This window comes from Zootoca vivipara, chromosome 8, assembly GCF_963506605.1.
Source record: "Zootoca vivipara chromosome 8, rZooViv1.1, whole genome shotgun sequence".
NCBI classification, from domain to species: domain Eukaryota; kingdom Metazoa; phylum Chordata; class Lepidosauria; order Squamata; family Lacertidae; genus Zootoca; species Zootoca vivipara.
The window spans coordinates 8,523,874-8,541,736 of record NC_083283.1 but is presented as its reverse complement, the minus strand read 5'-3'; the positions used below and the strand labels follow the sequence as shown (position 1 = coordinate 8,541,736).

General features: G+C 44.9%; 1 protein-coding gene across 2 annotated transcripts in view; it reads left to right on the top strand.

The window, feature by feature from the left end:
- KHDRBS3 (KH RNA binding domain containing, signal transduction associated 3) overlaps window positions 1-17,863 on the top strand; it is a 114,596-nt gene that overhangs the window by 81,180 nt on the left and 15,553 nt on the right. For both annotated transcript variants that reach the window (XR_004693199.2, XM_035125026.2), the window contains exon 7: window positions 1,715-1,797. Coding sequence is in view for 1 of the 2 variants with exons in the window: in XM_035125026.2 (XP_034980917.1) it covers window positions 1,715-1,797 (83 nt within the window). In the remaining variant the exon portion in view is untranslated. The remainder of the gene's footprint in view (window positions 1-1,714; window positions 1,798-17,863) is intronic.

Genomic DNA, 17,863 nt, shown 5'->3' with positions numbered 1-17,863 from the left:
GGGTTTCCTGTATACAGTGGCGTGATGAATTTCTGAGCACCTGCTTATCACCATTACACTTTACATTAAGTGTATGTTTAAAAACAGAATGTGTGAGGTGGCTGGCCCATAGGAGGCTTTCTAAGGAACCTGAAAACCTGTTTTCCCCATAGCTCTACTAACTCAGCTACAAACAGAAAGAGATTTCCTATTGAGAGTAGCAGCAGGATAGGAGGGAACCAACGTGGCACTCCATAAACAAAGAATTCTAGCTTCGTTGCTGTTAGGTGACCTTTCGTAACACAGCCAAACATTTTCACTTCAGTTTCTCTGCCGCATCACAGCAACAGAGTTATATGGCGGGCTTTGCTCTCCCTTCTTCCAACACATACACCTAACCAGACATAATTCTCTAGGACTGCAGGTGGTTTTGCATTTCAGAAACCCAACGCAGAACTGGCCAAATAGGAATAAACGTGCTGCACTTGAAACCTCAAAACACAGAAAACATGAACAGGAAGATGTCAAATCTAATTACGGACAACCTTTAAAGCATCCTTGAGCTCTACTTGATTGCTATTTAAAGAGAGTCTGTGAGTTGCAAGATAACGTGAGAGTTAAGTTTCTTACATTCTGTTTTGGTGCTGTGTTCAAGAATACCATTAAGTTAAATCACCCTCTTATAGAGATGGTTACTTACTGTTCTTGCAGTAAATCCTCTTATAATCCCCAACCCCAAAGTTTAGTGTAACCACCTCAGTTTGGCCCTTTCCTCTAAAGGATTAAGCAGAACACTTCACTACTATTGACTGAGATCAACTACAGTGACTTCAATGTCCTCGTTAAATGGTGTTTTCAGGGAGAGCAGTAAGAACATGTCTTGAGCATCACACCGGTCAAATAAGAATGCCAGTGGGATAGAGAAAAGTCCTTGCACTCTTCTCATTTGCTGGGGCAGAATATGCACCCCAACACCACTAGGGGTGCCAGCTCTTGTTCTTCCCTGTTGCTGGCTTTTGCTAGGACAGGAATCAGAGGTCCGGTCACATGTTCCTGCCACACGTGTGGCATAGCTGCCAAGTTTTCCCTTTTCTCGCGAGGAAGCCTATTCAGCATAAGGGAAAATCCTTTTAAAAAAGGGATAACTTGGCAGCTATGATGTGTGGACCTCTTCAGGGTTACAGGGTTGGGAGAGAACATGTATAGGATCTTGAAGGGGAGCAGGTGCAATGGCCAAGGATTATTTCTCTCATGGTTTCTAGGGTGGGAGGAAGAGGAAGAGGTGGACAGTGTGTGGCAACTCCCTGTTTTCTGCTGGACTGAAAGAGATTACTGTACTCACCAAATTAAACAGGACGGTTGCCCATGGTGAGAAAGTCTGTGGTCCACTATCTGTTCAAGAGCCTTCCATTGTTGAGCCAAAGAACTATTTGGCTTGCCTGGACAAGTTCATGTTGTCTTTTACTTGGAATGGAAATTCATGCCACCAACTTAACTGTTTACCATGTTGCATGAGGGATTGCTGTTGAAGAAATCCAGAGACTCCTTTGGGACACAGAACCTGTTGTGGACCTCCTTTTGCTCAGGGCCTATTTAACTAAGGTTCAGAACACCTTCAGTAAATTTATATTCCTGGAGATGTCATTTTGACTGGGAAAAAATAGGTGGTGTTTTGAGTTCCGTAGTAGCTCCTTGAATTGTAATGTGGCCTTTGTATTGCAATTTGTTTTCCCAGGACTATGACGATGGCTATGGCACTTCATATGATGAACAGAGCTATGATTCCTATGATAACAGCTATAGTGCTTCAGCACAAAGGTAAGGAAGATGGCTTAATTCATTTAGAATGGTTACATGAGTCACCACATATTACTGGGGTAAGTGGTTTTGATTTGGGATTAGTCTTGAAATACCCAGCTTTGATAATGGGCAGAAGATTCATCCCTGGTGTAGGAGTGGAACAGCTGTTTAAGCCACTGAAGGCTTTCCATTCAGTACTCTATCATAGCCAAATATAGCCTGTTGCCACTGGCAGTGGCTGTTCAGGGTTTCAGGTCTTCCCCTTCGTCAGCTACGGAAGGAGGAGAATTTTATTCAGTCCACATTTTAAAGCAAACAGATCCAATTTGCAGTCCCCGCACTTAAACACTGACTGGAATGCAGTTGTTAGCTGGACTACACAGTTCTCATAATTTTATGGCGCAGTTCAAGCTCAAAAAATGTTTACCTTTTAATTGGGGGGATGCATATGAAAGCATTAAAAAAAAAACCTTGTTTTTTAGAGAGATGCACACAATGTGAATATTTGTGGGTTCCCCCTTTCCATGCCAATGCATGCAAAACTGAAAAGGAGTGAAAATCAGCTGATCTGTCCCTCCCTGTCACCTGCTCCCTGGCCCTTTCAGCAGGAGAGGTGAAGAACTGAATCTAGATCCTTTTCCATGCAAGAGATGCTGTGATACCTCCATGAGATGAAGTGCTTCCTCTCTAGGTCACATTCTGCCCACCTCTGCATGGTCTTGATTGCCATTTGTTTTTGACAGGGTTAGGTGTAACACGCAACAGAAGCAAATATTCCACTTCCAACATACCTCTCCCACTGGTTGATATGAGCAAGACCATATTGAGGAGCAGATGGCCGCGCGGGGCATGAGGGTGCGTGGCACTCACTTGACCTCTGTTCGCCCACAGCACTGATGCACACTGGGAGGGGCAAGGCGGCAGTGAGGTCAGCAAGATGAAAATGCACCAGTGGAGCCAATTCAGAGCTCTCACCAGTGCATTTGCCCCATGTCAGGCTTGCTCCTGCTTCGCCTCTCTCTGTTGCGGCATGCAGCAGTGGTGCAGGTAACTGGATGTCAGGTGGGAGCCCCCATCCCCGCAGCCACTAGTGACTATACCTTTGAACAGAAGTGTGATAGTACACACCCCATTACGCAACTAAACCAGCCCACATGCGGTTTATTTTCAGCAAAAGCAAAAGTTTTATACTATTTTAAAGTGGACTAAATAAATAGATGCGATACCTTATTATACGCGAATCTTCAACCTTGCATGGTTTTTGTGCTAGCGGATAGCTGTTGAATTTGGGGTAGTCTCTGGATTTTCACCGAGAAGTTAATCGCAAGCTTCCTTGTACAACTCAGTTGAAAGACTCTTTTGTTATCCATTCGCGTATTTTTAGCTACAAAGATCCCACGTCGGTTGGATTGGGTTGGCTTGCAAAGTAAGCATCATTTTGGGTTCCTGCAGTCTAGCTTTCAGTATGCCTTATCACTGGCCCCAAGGAAGTCGATTCCCAGCAACATAACTCATGGCGATGTAGTGGACTTCTAAAGGAATTACTTTTGGCAGCTGATTAGAATGCAAATTGGGCCTGCTGTGATTTGAGCTGGCTGTAGTCACTCAGCTCCATTGACTAAAGTGAGAAAGATGACGTAACTCTTTAATGTTGAGGGATAACGTTCAGTGGAAATTAGGCGCAACAATTTACACATGTTTAATGAGACAAGCCGGTGCTAAGCCAGTCCAGTGTGCCACAATGAAAGAGGAGAGAACAACAATATTGGTGTAGATTTCGAAGGCTGTACAATACCAGGCACTTGTTTATATTGCTCTCTGGTGATTTGGGACAAGCTGTTTGATTTTCAGACTGTCGAAAGCTAGGTTTTCAATACCAGGTTAAGAAAAGCAAAACCTCCAGATGGCTGTATGAGAGACTGGCAGTTACGTTTTGTGTGATGGGTTGAGCAAGTCTCATCTTAAACTGTTGCATATAGATGGCTGTCTTGGTTTTCTGCAAAAATTAGTTGCCCATTGAACTGGAGAAGTTTAAATGCCCTGTAAACCGTAGCCTCCTCCCCGTGTTGATGCACGCAGCCCAAATGCCTTTACGCTGGCTTTGATCACTTCCCTGTGCTCAGTATATTTATTGGGACACCGTAATACTCCTTGATCCCAGTAATGTTACTCAGATTTAGAGTTACAAGAATTCTGTTCTTCAATTGGCCTAATAACCGTACTGGAGCAATTTAATCACCAAATCCCTCCTATAACCAAATGGAAAGTCTGGGTCTCTTTGGTGTGTGTGTGTGTGTGTGTGTGTGTGTGTGTGTGTGTGTGTGTGTGTGTACCCCCTGCAAACTGCAATTTAGCACTTTGCAAAGACAAATTGTGCTGAAACGTGGAATCTGTTTAGAAACATTACATTACACAAAATGAGGCCAGCGGTCTATGTGCCTTGAGGGCTTCCCACGTTTTCCGCGCAAGTGTTTGGTAACGGGGCAAACGCAGACTGCTGCTAATAAATCAATTGCCTATGCCTGCTCACTATTTAATGTTCTCCAGAATACATAAGATTTATCACAGAGGAATTGTGGGATAATGGTAGAGTATGGAAACAAAGTCCACCGGGGAGATGTACTACATCATTTGGATTTAGCGCTGCCATCTGCTTAATAGCACTGAGATGACTACCGAGGTACTTATGATCAACCATTCATAGCAGTGACAGATGCTGCAGAGAGTTAACATGGCAGAGAATGAGCTTTGTTACTAAAATTTGGATTATGTGACAAGGTTACAGAAAAAGGGAGGGGAAGGAGTGGTTACGTACCTGCCCTTTGCCACTAAAACGCTTCCTTTTTCCCTGCATTATCACCTGACGGTTGGCTGCCCTCCAGGTTCTCAGTCTGATCCAATATGAGAAAAGGCTTAACAGGTTTTCCAAAACTGATTGATATTATCGAGTTAGTCATTTTGCACAAATGCTTACCGATCTAAAGGAATGTACAGACATTGTTGACTTTGAGGTAGATTTGTATTCACACTAGGTGTTCTGATGTAAACTCAACATGGTAGGATTGTGTTAACACTGTTGCTTCAGGCCAGGTCAGTTACTGGTGGAGCAACAGCTAGCTGGCTTTGTAGAGTCTGGAATCTCAACTCGTGGTTGCAGGATACTAAGGCAGTTTTGGAACCATTTTAAGGCCTGGTCCAAATGACTGGGTGGCGCTGCCTCCAAAGAACAATTTTGGACCTCATGGTATTGCTAGAGTTTATATTTGCATGTGATTAGTGTAGCTTTAGGGACAGTTGCTGTTCCTTAACTGTAAATGGAAACCTGGCATTTAGCTGGAATGCATATAGAGTTGCCAGACTCAATAGAGGGCAGGGCAATTAAAGGCACACAGAAGTCCTGTCCTCTATTGAGTCTGGCAACCCTAAATGCATATCACCCAAGTGGCGAGGGCGACAGGGTGCCTACAAGAGGCCAGCACTGTTTTCTCAAGCACACTCTCCCAAGGCAGTTTGCCCAAAGGAGACCAACAGACCACACTCCCAGCCAGGGCACAAAATGCCCCCCCCCTCCTTTCCTCTCCCTGGTCCAGAGTTTGTCCTGCTCTGGAGTTCAGACAGGCATTGAGGATTCCTTCAAGGGAGTCCAGGTGACTCTGATGCAGAGGCAAGGTTGAGCCGGGAGAAAGAGAATGACTGGGGCAAACTCACAGCATGGTGCTAAACATCACAAGGCTTCTGCACCTTCCTGTTGTGTGGGAAGGGAACTTCCGGTAAGAGACATATTTACAGTAGGGAAAACTGGGGTCCTCATCACCGCCTCCTCAAATTTGCTGCCCTGAGCAAGCGCCCCATTTATCCTCCTGTAAATTTGCCTGTAGATGTAACTCTCATACACACACACATATCACAAAATTTGGTCTCAACAGCTTGCTTGGTGCCATACGACCAATGCTCTGGGGTATAAAGCCCTTCCCTTAATTATCACACACTCTTTGCAAATGGCGAGTAGGGCTGTGGATTTTATTCATTTGTTTGTGGTAGGAGGAATGTGTACAGGATCGTCTTTTTTCTGCAAATGCACCTATAAGCAAATGATGTGATTCTGGAGAAGTTTCGAAGCCACGGTGGCTCATACAGTTGAAGGCTAAATTAAGCACCTGAGACCAATAAAGAATGACGGTAGTCTAAAGCAAAACAAGTGTGTTGCGGAGAAATGATTTCACACATGAAAGCCATAGTACCTTTCTGAGAGGCTGAGAGCACCAAAGCTGTGGTCTACCATCCTGCAGTTATCAATCACAGGCTGAATGGCCTCGTGCTGCTGCAGAGGCAACCTGCAACATTCTTCTTGTTTTTGTTTTGTTTTGTTTTACTCTGTGTTTAATTAGAAAATTCAAGTTTGGAGATGCACATTGGAGGCAGATGTTTAGAAGTGGTAGCATTGAGATTTAAAAGTTGTACTAAAATTTAATTGCTAGCATTGTGCTTCCAGTGCGCTGAATTATATTTAAGTCGACTGTGCACCTTCAGGGCATACCCAAATACTTACTGCACTAAAGCTGCAATCTTGCATGCAGTTACAAGTCCCAGAGCCATAGATGTTGAGACTCAATCCTCTCAGAAGAAACTAAGTTCTCTGACCCGAAGGATCTAATCTCCAATCCCAGATCTGTGTGATGATGGAAGAGCCCATTGGACATGCCTAGATATATTGCTTTCATTCTAGGGCTGAATCCTAGTTATAACTTCAATGAGACTCGGGCACATCTTAACTGTGCATAGAACTGTAGCCTTACATGACCCAGTTGTGGTGTTGAGCTGACAAAGAAGGCATGCCATTATACCATGATCTGTAGAATAGCACTGATGAAGTGCTATGGCTCTTTGTACCATGCAGATAAGCAGGGGCAATAATGCCATGCAAGCAGCAACACCCCACACCAATTCCTTAAGCCATTAGCCATTTCAGCAGTGACTTTTGAGGGTGTGGCAATGCAACTGACACTTCTCTTTTCTGTGCCTTGCCATTAATGTGCAAGATAGGATTGGGACAAAATAGAGTACAGCAAGGAATGGGACTCATAAGCCGGTTGCAATTCCCGCTCCTCTTGCTTGCTATCACACCCAAAATTATAGTTGATGGCCTCCAACTGAGCAGAATGTACTGTAGAATTGGTTGTAAAGCAAAAAGTACTGGGACTGAAACTTGACACAACACACAAGCATTTTGTAGGTATTCTGGTCATCACAAATCTGTATGCATCACTCCTGATACGCCTGGTACTTGGAAATAATAACCTTCTAAGATTTTCCTGAGACACAGTTGTTGTTGTTTAGTCGTTTAGTCGTGTCCGACTCTTCGTGACCCCATGGACCATAGCACGCCAGGCACTCCTGTCTTGCACTGCCTCCCGCAATTTGGTCAAACTCATGTTCGTAGCTTCAAGAACACTGTCCAACCATCTTGTCCTCTGTCGTCCCCTTCTCCTAGTGCCCTCAATCTTTCCCAACATCAGGGTCTTTTCCAAGGATTCTTCTCTTCTCATGAGGTGGCCAAAGTATTGGAGCCTGAGCTTCACGATCTGTCCTTCCAGGGAGCACTCAGGGCTGATTTCCTTCAGAATGGATAGGTTTGATCTTCTTGCAGTCCATGGGACTCTCAAGAGTCTCCTCCAGCACCATAATTCAAAAGCATCAATTCTTCGGCGATCAGCCTTCTTTATGGTCCAGCTCTCACTTCCATACATCACTACTGGGAAAACCATAGCTTTAACTATACGGACCTTTGTCGGCAAGGTGATGTCTCTGCTTTTTAAGATGCTGTCTAGGTTTGTCATTGCTTTTCTCCCAAGAAGCAGGCGTCTTTTAATTTCGTGACTGCTGTCACCATCTGCAGTGATCAAGGAGCCCAAGAAAGTAAAATCTCTCACTGCCTCCATTTCTTCCCCTTCTATTTGCCAGGAGGTGATGGGACCAGTGGCCATGATCTTGGTTTTTTTGATGTTGAGCTTCAGACCATATTTTGCGCTCTCCTCTTTCACCCTCATTAAAAGGTTCTTTAATTCCTCCTCGCTTTCTGCCATCAAGGTTGTGTCATCTGCATATCTGAGGTTGTTGATATTTCTTCCGGCAATCTTAATTCCGGCTTGGGATTCATCTAGTCCAGCCTTTCGCATGATGAATTCTGCATATAAGTTAAATAAGCAGGGAGACAATATACAACCTTGTCGTACTCCTTTCCCAATTTTGAACCACTCAGTTGTTCCATATCCAGTTCTAACTGTAGCTTCTTGTCCCACATAGAGATTTCTCAGGAGACAGATGAGGTGATCAGGCACTCCCATTTCTTTAAGAACTTGCCATAGTTTGCTGTGGTCGACACAGTCAAAGGCTTTTGCATAGTCAATGAAGCAGAAGTAGACGTTTTTCTGGAACTCTCTAGCTTTCTCCATAATCCAGCGCATGTTTGCTATTTGGTCTCTGGTTCCTCTGCCCTTTCGAAATCCAGCTTGCACTTCTGGGAGTTCTTGGTCCACATACTGCCTAAGCCTGCCTTGTAGAATTTTAAGCATAACCTTGCTAGCGTGTGAAATGAGCGCAATTGTGCGGTAGTTGGAGCATTCTTTGGCACTGCCCTTCTTTGGAATTGGGATGTAGACTGATCTTCTCCAATCCTCTGGCCATTGCTGAGTTTTCCAAACTTGCTGGCATATTGGGTGTAGCACCTTAACAGCATCATCTTTTAAAATTTTAAATAGTTCAGCTGGAATATCATCACTTCCACTGGCCTTGTTATTAGCAGTGCTTTCTAAGGCCCATTTGACTTCACTCTCCAAGATGTCTGGCTCAAGGTCAGCAACCACACTACCTGGGGTGTACGAGACCTCCATATCTTTCTGGTATAATTCCTCTGTGTATTCTTGCCACCTCTTCTTGATGTCTTCTGCTTCTGTTAGGTCCTTACCACTTTTGTCCTTGATTATGGTAATCTTTGTACGAAATGTTCCTTTCATATCTCCAATTTTCTTGAACAGATCTCTGGTTTTCCCCATTCTATTGTTTTCCTCTATTTCTTTGCATTGCTCATTTAAGAAGACCCTCTTGTCTCTTCTTGCTGTTTTTTGGAAATCTGCATTCAGTTTCCTGTATCTTTCCCTATCTCCCTTGCATTTTGCTTGCCTCCTCTCCTCCGCTATTTGTAAGGCCTCGTTGGACAGCCATTTTGCTTTCTTGCATTTCCTTTTCCTTGGGATGGTTTCCGTTGCTGCCTCCTGTATAATGTTACGAGCCTCCATCCATAGTTCTTCAGGCACTCTGTCCACCAAATCTAAATCCTTAAACCTGTTCCTCACTTCCACTGTGTATTCATAAGGGATTTGATTCAGATTGTATCTTACTGGCCCAGTGGTTTTTCCTACTTTCTTCAGTTTAAGCTGGAATTTTGCTATAAGAAGCTGATGATCTGAGTTACAGTCAGCTCCAGGTCTTGTTTTTGCTGACTGTATAGAGCTTCTCCATCTTTGGCTGCAGAGAATATAATCAATCTGATTTCGATGCTGCCCATTTGGTGATATCCATGTGTAGAGTCGTCTCTTGTGTTGTTGGAAGAGAGTGTTTGTGATGACCAGCTTGTTCTCTTGACAGAACTCTATTAGCCTTTGCCCTGCTTCATTTTGAACTCCCAGGCCAAACTTGCCAGTTGTTCCTTTTATCTCTTGATTCCCTACTTTAGCATTCCAATCCCCTGTAATGAGAAGAACATCCTTCTTTGGTGTCATTTCTAGAAGGTGTTGTAGGTCTTCATAGAATTGGTCAATTTCACTTTCTTCAGCACCGGTAGTTGGTGCATAAACTTGGATTACTGTGATGTTAAAAGGTCTGCCTTGGATTCGTATCGAGATCATTCTGTCATTTTTGAGATTGCATCCCATTACAGCTTTTGCCACTCTTTTGTTGACTATGAGGGCCACTCCATTTCTACTACGGGATTCTTGCCCACAGTAGTAGATATGATAGTCATCCGAACTGAATTCGCCCATTCCCTTCCATTTTAGTTCACTGATGCCCAGGATGTCGATATTTATTCTTGTCATCTCATTTTTGACCACATCCAGCTTACCTCCATTCATGGTTCTTACATTCCAGGTTCCTATGCAATATTTTTCTTTACAGCATCGGACTTTCCTTTCGCTTCCAGGCATATCCGCAACTGAGCGTCCTTTCGGCTTTGGCCCAGCCGCTTCATCAGCTCTGAATCTACTTGTACTTGTCCTCCGCTCTTCCTCAGTAGCATGTTGGATGCCTTCCGACCTGAGGGGCTCATCTTCCAGCGTCATAACTTTTATATGCCTGTTGTCTTTGTCCATGGAGTTTTCTTGGCAGGGTTACTGGAGTGGCTTGCCAGTTCCTTCTCCAGGTGGATCACGTTTAGTCAAAACTCTCCACTATGACCTGTCCATCTTGGGTGGCCCTGCATGGCATAGCTCATAGCTTCTCTGAGTTATTCAAGCCCCTTCGCCACGACAAGGCATTGATCCATGAAGGGATCCATGATCCATGAGACACAGTATAAATGGTCAAAGGCCTGGAAACGATGCCTTATGCCTTATGAGGAATGGCCTAGGGAGCTGGGTATGTTTAGCCTGGAGAAGAGAAGGTTAAGGGGTGATATGATAGCCATGTTCAAATATATGAAAGGATGTCATATGGAGGAGGGAGAAAGGTTGTTTTCTGCTGCTCCAGAGAAGCGGACACGGAGCAATGGATTCAAACTACAAGAAAGAAGATTCCACCTAAACATTAGGAAGAACTTCCTGACAGTAAGAGCTGTTCGGCAGTGGAATTTGCTACCAAGGAGTGTGGTGGAGTCTCCGTCTTTGGAGGTCTTTAAGCGGAGGCTTGACAGACATATGTCAAGAATGCTTTGGTGGTATTTCCTGCTTGGCAGGGGGTTGGACTGGATGGCCCTTGCGGTCTCTTCCAACTCTATGATTCTATGATGTGATGACCAAGCACCTGATTCAGAAAGAGAGCTTTCTGGATGTAGGCTAGGTATTTGATTTGGATGTTGCCAGCCAGACGAGTCTGCTGCTGAAAGAGCCATTTCCCTGTGGGCAGTCAGCATAGCAAACAGTTAAGACTACCAAGGGCTGCCATAGTTGCGGTAGTTGTTGGCATGTATAGAAGACTAGGGAATTGATGGTGTTTCTTCTCTGGCTTCGTACTGAGTTTTGGAGCAGGAAACAGCAAAAGGTTTGGTTGCTCCAAGTACCCCTGAAACCAGTATGAGACCTTCAGCCATCTCTGATCTATTCCACACACTTCTTTCTCACACACTCAACATGAAATGGAAGACTTACCTACCACCTCTTATTTCCCTCTGTCGGGATAGCTGGTGGCTTAGGTCCTAGCTGTCTGTTCAATAAATCAGGACACAGTGTCATATGTCATGCGTTGTTCACCCGAGGTTGCATTTTCCTAATTTTAAGACCTGCTAAGGAACAGGTTATTGTTATTTTGCCCTGGTATGTAAAACCACAACATTAAAAGAGGATGTACTTTCTTTTTCCCATGTATGAATTTAGGTGTTTGTGAGATGGGGCCGTAAAGATTTAGTTGACATGTGTACGCAAACAGATGTAGATGTGCCTTTAAAAACCTAGGTTTTGGGTCTAGGTTATTGGTTGCCTTTTTCTTTTTTACCAGAAAAGTAAGTAATGGAGGTAAGAGCTGGCCTCATTGAGCCATCTGCCTTCCCTATCCTTTGAAAACGTTCTGTTCCCAATAAAGCAGTGCTATATTAAAACCGAAATATGCATTTTGACTTCCTCAGCTCCACACGGCAGATGCTGTCCTGTGGATATAAACTGAATCTGGAAGGCTTGAGTCACAAGAAGTACGCTTGGGCTTCTTCTTTCATGATCATAGGAGGCTCAGGGGAGCAATGCAGGTCTTCACATGTCCTTGCTAGCGAGGCATGCGAGGAAGAAAGACTTGAGATCTAATCCCCTCCTGACGCCCGAATGGCAGATGCTTACAAGACTTAACTTTCCTAGAAACATTGTGCATGAGATGCAACAACATTCACACAAAACGGAAGCTTTCCTTTCAATGGTCAAATAAGATTCCAGGCTCTGCGGTAATGAGGGAGAAGTTTGGGAATTGCAGACTCACTTTCTCTCACCAGAAGCTTAGTCTGATGTAGTGGTCTAAGTAAGAGCATCTCCTCTGCTGCCGTATCCATAGGGGTCTCTTAGCAAGCCACTGTTCACTCTTTTAGCCTTATTCTCTCTCGCCCTCAATGCAATATAGGGATAACAAAACTGATACAACATCACACAGCAGGGGCGTACCCAGGATCAAAACGGGGGGGGGGGGGCAGGAGAGGGGAAGAGAGAAGGAAGGAAGGAAGGAAGGAAGGAAGGAAGGAAGGAAGGAAGGAAGGAAGGGGTGTGTGTGTGTGAGAGAGAGAGAGAGAGAGAAGGAAGGAAGGAAAGAAAAAAGGAAGGGAGGAAGGAAAGAAGGAGAGAGAGAGAGAGAGAGAGAGAGGAGGGAGGGAGAAAAAGGAAGAAAGAAAGAGGGGGGAAGGAAGGATGGAGCTCCTGTCCGCCCCGCTCCCCCGGCTCAGGCTGCTCCTCCCCCCTCCCACGTTCCTGTCGCTGGCTGCGGCCACGGAGGGGGCAAAAACAGCCCGATTTCAGGCTGCTTCTTGCCCTCCCCACGTTCCTGTCACTGGCTGCAGCCGTGGAGGGGGCGGAAACAGCCCGATTTCCATAACCTGCAGCGACTTTTCCTCTTCAGTTTTTGGAGGGGAAAAGTGTGGGTTATGGTCCGTAAAATACGGTATATATTTTTTTGCTTTGGGGGGGGCTGCCCCCACCTGCCCCTTGCTGGGTACGCCCATGTCACACAGTCTTTGTAGAGACCATTGCAGTAATGTTTGTGAAGCATTTTGATCATTTAAAAAGCAATATGTAAATACTGTTCCATGTCATATAAGGAAGTATTTCATTAGTAGAATCGTAGAGTTGAAGGAGACTATGAGGGTCATCTAGTCCAACCACCTGTAATGAGTGAATCTTTTTGTCTGACATGGTGTTTGAATCCACAGCGCTGAGATTAAGAGTATTGTGGTCTACTGACTGAGGCTGGGAAGCCTGTGGTTCCCCCCCCCCAAAAAAAAAATACAGCAGAGATTGGTACATTAGGGCAACTGAGGAACTGCCCTACCATTCTCAGGCAGTCCCCTTGTAGAATTCAGCAGGGAAGAGGACAAGTGTCATAACTAGAATTAGGTGCCACTGACTCCATCTGCTGTTGTCCTCTTTGCCTCCCACCCTACCAGTCCCAATGAGTACCTCCAGGTTTTAGTGGTCTCCAACTCCCATCAAACAAAGCTAGCATGGCCAGTTGTTGGGGATGGTGGGAGTTGGGAGTCTGACAACATCTCCAGGACCGCACGTTCAATAGGGAAACCAGCCCTTCTCAAGACAGTAGAACTCGAACCAATGGCTTCAAGTTACAAGGAAGGAGATTCCAATTGAACATCAGGAAGACCTTTCTCACAGTAAGAGCTGTTCGATAGTGGAATGGACTCCCTCGGGAAAGGGGTGGACTTCTTCCTTGGGGTTTTTAAAGCAGAGGTTGGACCTGCTACGGATGCTTCAGTTGAGATTCCTGCATTGCAAGGGGTTGGACTGGATGACCCTTGGAGCTCCTTCCAACTCAACGATCCTATGATTCTCGCACATTCTAGATTGAAGAAGTGTGTGAGATTCTGCTTTTCAGGGGAGAATAACTTTCCAGTTGCCGGTGTGGTGGAGCGGTTGAAGTGTCTGATTAAGAGATAGGAGACAAGGGTTTGAATCCTGACTCAGCCATGAGGCTCATTGGTTGATCTAAGGTTGTCACTGTCTCTCAGCTTAACCTACCTCCAAGGGTCATTGTGGGGATAAAATGGGGAGAGGAAATAATCATGTACACTGCCTCTAGTTCCTTGGAAGAAAGGTGGAATAGAAACATAATAAAAATAAACAAAAATTCACTCCCCATCGAGTCCTATGGCCTCTCACTCTTGCTGTACCTTGGCACCAATCCACAGTAATTAATTCAGAATAAAGCAGGCAATTGGAGCAGAATTTTGTCATTTCATTGTGTCGTATTCAAGCCTGACAGGTGTGCTGGACAGTGTATTCAAGCCCACTTCCTCACACTTGATATAGACAGAGCATTTTTGGTGTTTAGCTAAAATAAGATTTAGAACGAGCAATCCAAAGAATTATCCACGTTGATGAAACAGTATCACGGAGGGGGCTGAGGCTTGCAGTTCTCAGAGGGGAAAGTGTGTGTGGGGGAGAGTAGAATACTCAGTTGGCGGCTGTCCTAATCGCATTCATGTTCATAGCTTGTGGAAGAACCTTGGGGAATTGGGGTTTGGTAGAACTGCCAACACAGAGAAGAATCGAAGATCAAGGTTGATGTTATCTCTGGTGCCAGACAAGAGCATCATTAATACTACACAAGCATAAAAGGCAGCAAGCTAAATTAATGGGAAGATCTCTGTGACTGTGAGGTGGAAGTTGCCATGTTTAAGGGCAAGGGGAGACTGAAATATCTCTTCATTTGAACAACTTAGGCTGCCTCGTGCATCACTTTTATTAGGTCTATACCTAAAATATTGTAAGTGTGTACTTGAAAAAAAATGCAAAGTTCTGGTGAAGACAGACTTGTCTTTGCAGAAGTGCAGTGGATTGTTGAATATTACTTTTATCTGATATGAAGTTGCTTCTTTAAAAGTCATATTTTTATTATGACTTAATTTGTACTGGATCAGATTGTCACAAGAACTTTGCTGCATATTTTTGTTGGTTCTTCAGCTTGTTGTAGACCGCCTTGTGTATAGAGATATAGAAAGGCGGTATACAGATTAAAAGTAGAATGAGATTAAACGGAAAAGCCCTTGGGTTGTGTTAGAAAAAATGTGTGTTTTCAAGTTTAGCAGAATTCCATTGGGCAGCCAAGCTTCTCCAGTACTTTTCCTGGTTTACATCTCAGTGGCTCTTGATGTAACGTGAACAGGCAGTTCTCTTTCTATGTGACTGGATGCCTTGGACTTGAGGCTCTATTCAGCCAGAACTCTGAATATTTTTTACCTTGAACATCCCAGTAGTTCCACACAAGCACTCATGTTAAGCACTGCATGGAGGCCTTTGCAAAGGTCAAGCAGATCCACAGTAGCTAAACGGCTAGAGCAGTTGACCCAAGGAGCTGAACTTGGTATAATAGCAAGGCGGTGCTGGGCACTCTTACCAACAACTGGATTAGCAGCTGTACAGAAGATGCAAGCCGTTTCTTTCTGGTAATACGTAAGCAGTGTTACATTGTCCTCACTTAGCATATTCTAAAGTCACTGCAGCACAGCTTGCTTGCCACCCACCCCAGGAAAATGGTTTTCGTTCCTTTCTAGAGGAAGAGTGCTTTAAGTGTTGAACTGCAACTGCTGTGCTGCCCAGCTGGCGCAACCAGTAGTCAGGGATAAGAATTTTATTATTTATACCCTGCCATCTGTCTGGGTTGCCCTAGCCACTCTTTGTGGCTTCCAACATATACAAAAACATTACACATTAAATACAGGGTTGCTTTCTGATGTCTTCTAAAGGTTATGTAGTTACTTGTCTTCTTGACACCTGATAGGAGGGCGTTCCATAGGGAGGGCACCACTACTGAGAAGGGGCTCTGCCTGGTTCCCTGTAGCTTCACTACTTGCAGTGAGGGGACTGCCAGAAGGCCCTCGGAGCTGGACCTCAGTGTCTGGGATGAACAATGAGGGTGGAGATGCTCCTTCAGGTATACAGGGCCAATGCCCTTTAGGCTTTAAAGGTCAGCACCAACACTTTGAATTGTGCTCAAAAAAGTATTGGGAGCCAATGCAGATCCTTTAGAACCAGTGTTAATATGGTCCTGGCAGCCGCTCCCAGTCACCAGTGTAGCTGCTGCATTCTGGATTAGTTGTAGTTTCCGGGTCACCTTCGAAGGTAGCCCCAGGTAGAGCGCATTGCAGTAGTCCAAGTGGAAGATAACCACTCTGGCAAGACAGTGCTCAGGCAGGCAAGGTCTCAGCCGGCATACCAGATGGAGGTGGCAGAGAGCCACCCTGGACACAGAATTAACCTGTGCCTCCATGGACAGCTGTGAATCCAAAATACGGCCATACTACCCTGAACACACCCGATCTCGTCCAAAATAACTCCCAGGCTGCACACCTTGTCCCAGACATTGTGGGATGATGGACGTTGTAGTGTGAAACATCAGGGGAGTGCCACACTAGGAGCAGGGGTAGGCAACCTCAGGCCCGTGGGCCGGATGCGGCCCAATCGCCTTCTCAATCCGGCCCACAGACTGTCCGGGGATCAGCGTGTTTTTACATGAGTAGAATGTGTCCTTTTCTTTAAAATGCATCTCTGGGTTATTTGTATTGCCTGCCTAGTGTTTTTACATGAGCAGAATGTGTGCTTTTCTTTAAAATGCGTCTCTGGGTTATTTGTGGGGCATAGGAATTCGTTCATTCTCCCCCCCCCCCCAAAAAAAAATATAGTCCGGTCCACCACATGGTCTGAGGGACAGTGGACCGGCCCACAGCTGAAAAAGGTTGCTGACCCCTGCCTTAGAGCATGCCTCTCTTGATGAGTGCAATCTCTAGTTGGCATGTATTTGCCTTATACTGGGTTGGATAGCCAACACAGCCCTTCCGGCAACCAATCTGTGCTCCCAGCGTTCACCTTCTCTTAAGTATTGTTCATTCAACTGTTCCTGTGGATTGATTGAGGGGAGAACGTTGACTGATCCATGGAGAAAACCGGCCCATTTCAGCCCTGTAGCATTGCACTCTCCTCTAAAGCTTGTCTTCCACTTCGAGGTGGCTTTGCTTTTTGCGGCAGTGTTTTTATTTTGATTTGTCTGCCACCCTGGGCAATGTGTTGGAAAGGCAGAACACGAGGAGCACAAACAAATAAAATCTTATCGATTCTGACAGCTTGTTTCCAAAGTGGTTTTTAGCATATTTATTATTTTTATACAGAGGCTTCTGATTAGGATGGACGCATTCTGAATTCCCGTACTTCACCGCTATTTCTGCTCGGGCACTTTCTCTGAGGCTGAAACCCTATATGTTGTTTAAATAAACAAATGAGCCCTGGAGTGCAAAATTCAACACCAAGCAAGTACACAGCTAGTGGAATATGTTCAGCTTGGCAGGTTGCAAGTTGTTTAGGCCTGTGCAGTTTTTTTTAACAAGCAATCGTTCTCCCTCTTTGGCTCATGAATGATTGCGGAACTTGGTTTTTCTTCCCTGCCTAATAGCTTTTCCTCACTGTAGAAAACTTGCTGTTATTTCTTGAGGTCCAAGGACCAGGAACTTGTCGTGGGGTAGAAGGGAGCCTGTGAAGGTCCCTTGTTCTCTTAAGCAAGTCTCTGAGCGCTTTTAGGCCTTGTGACCCAAAGGATTATTGGCGCCCAGAAAGAGTGGCTGCAGGTCACACTCCACACTCTTTCCAGTGAATGTTTCCTGGCAGGTTAGCTTGGGATAGATGATATTCAGTGCCTGATGTCTAGAATGCATGGTGCCTGCATGCTTTCAGTAAAACTTGGAGCTTCTCCTCAGTCCAGCACAGTTCCTGTTGTGCAAGTGCAACACATTGTGTGTTGCACAAGATTGGCAGCCTACACAACAAGTTTTCCTGAAGCTGCCCACTTCTGTTTTCTGTGGCCATGCCTCTTAGCATGTGCAGAGTGCCAGCAATGTTAGAAATCAGCCAGGCGCATTTTGGAACTGGCACGGGTCCAATTGTGGAGATCTCTGGATGCCAGGCTGGTAACTGGGGGAAACAGAATATCCCTTAGAGAAGGATCTGTAATATTTTCTTTGAAGCTTGAATTCGTTTTATTCTGGATCTTTTTATTTGATGTGCCGGCATTTGAGATTTGTTCTTTAAAATATAAAGCGGAATAGAAATGAAATGAACTACAACAACCATATAAACCTCAATGGAAAAAGGAAAAAAGGCACCTAGGCATTCCATTGTGGCAA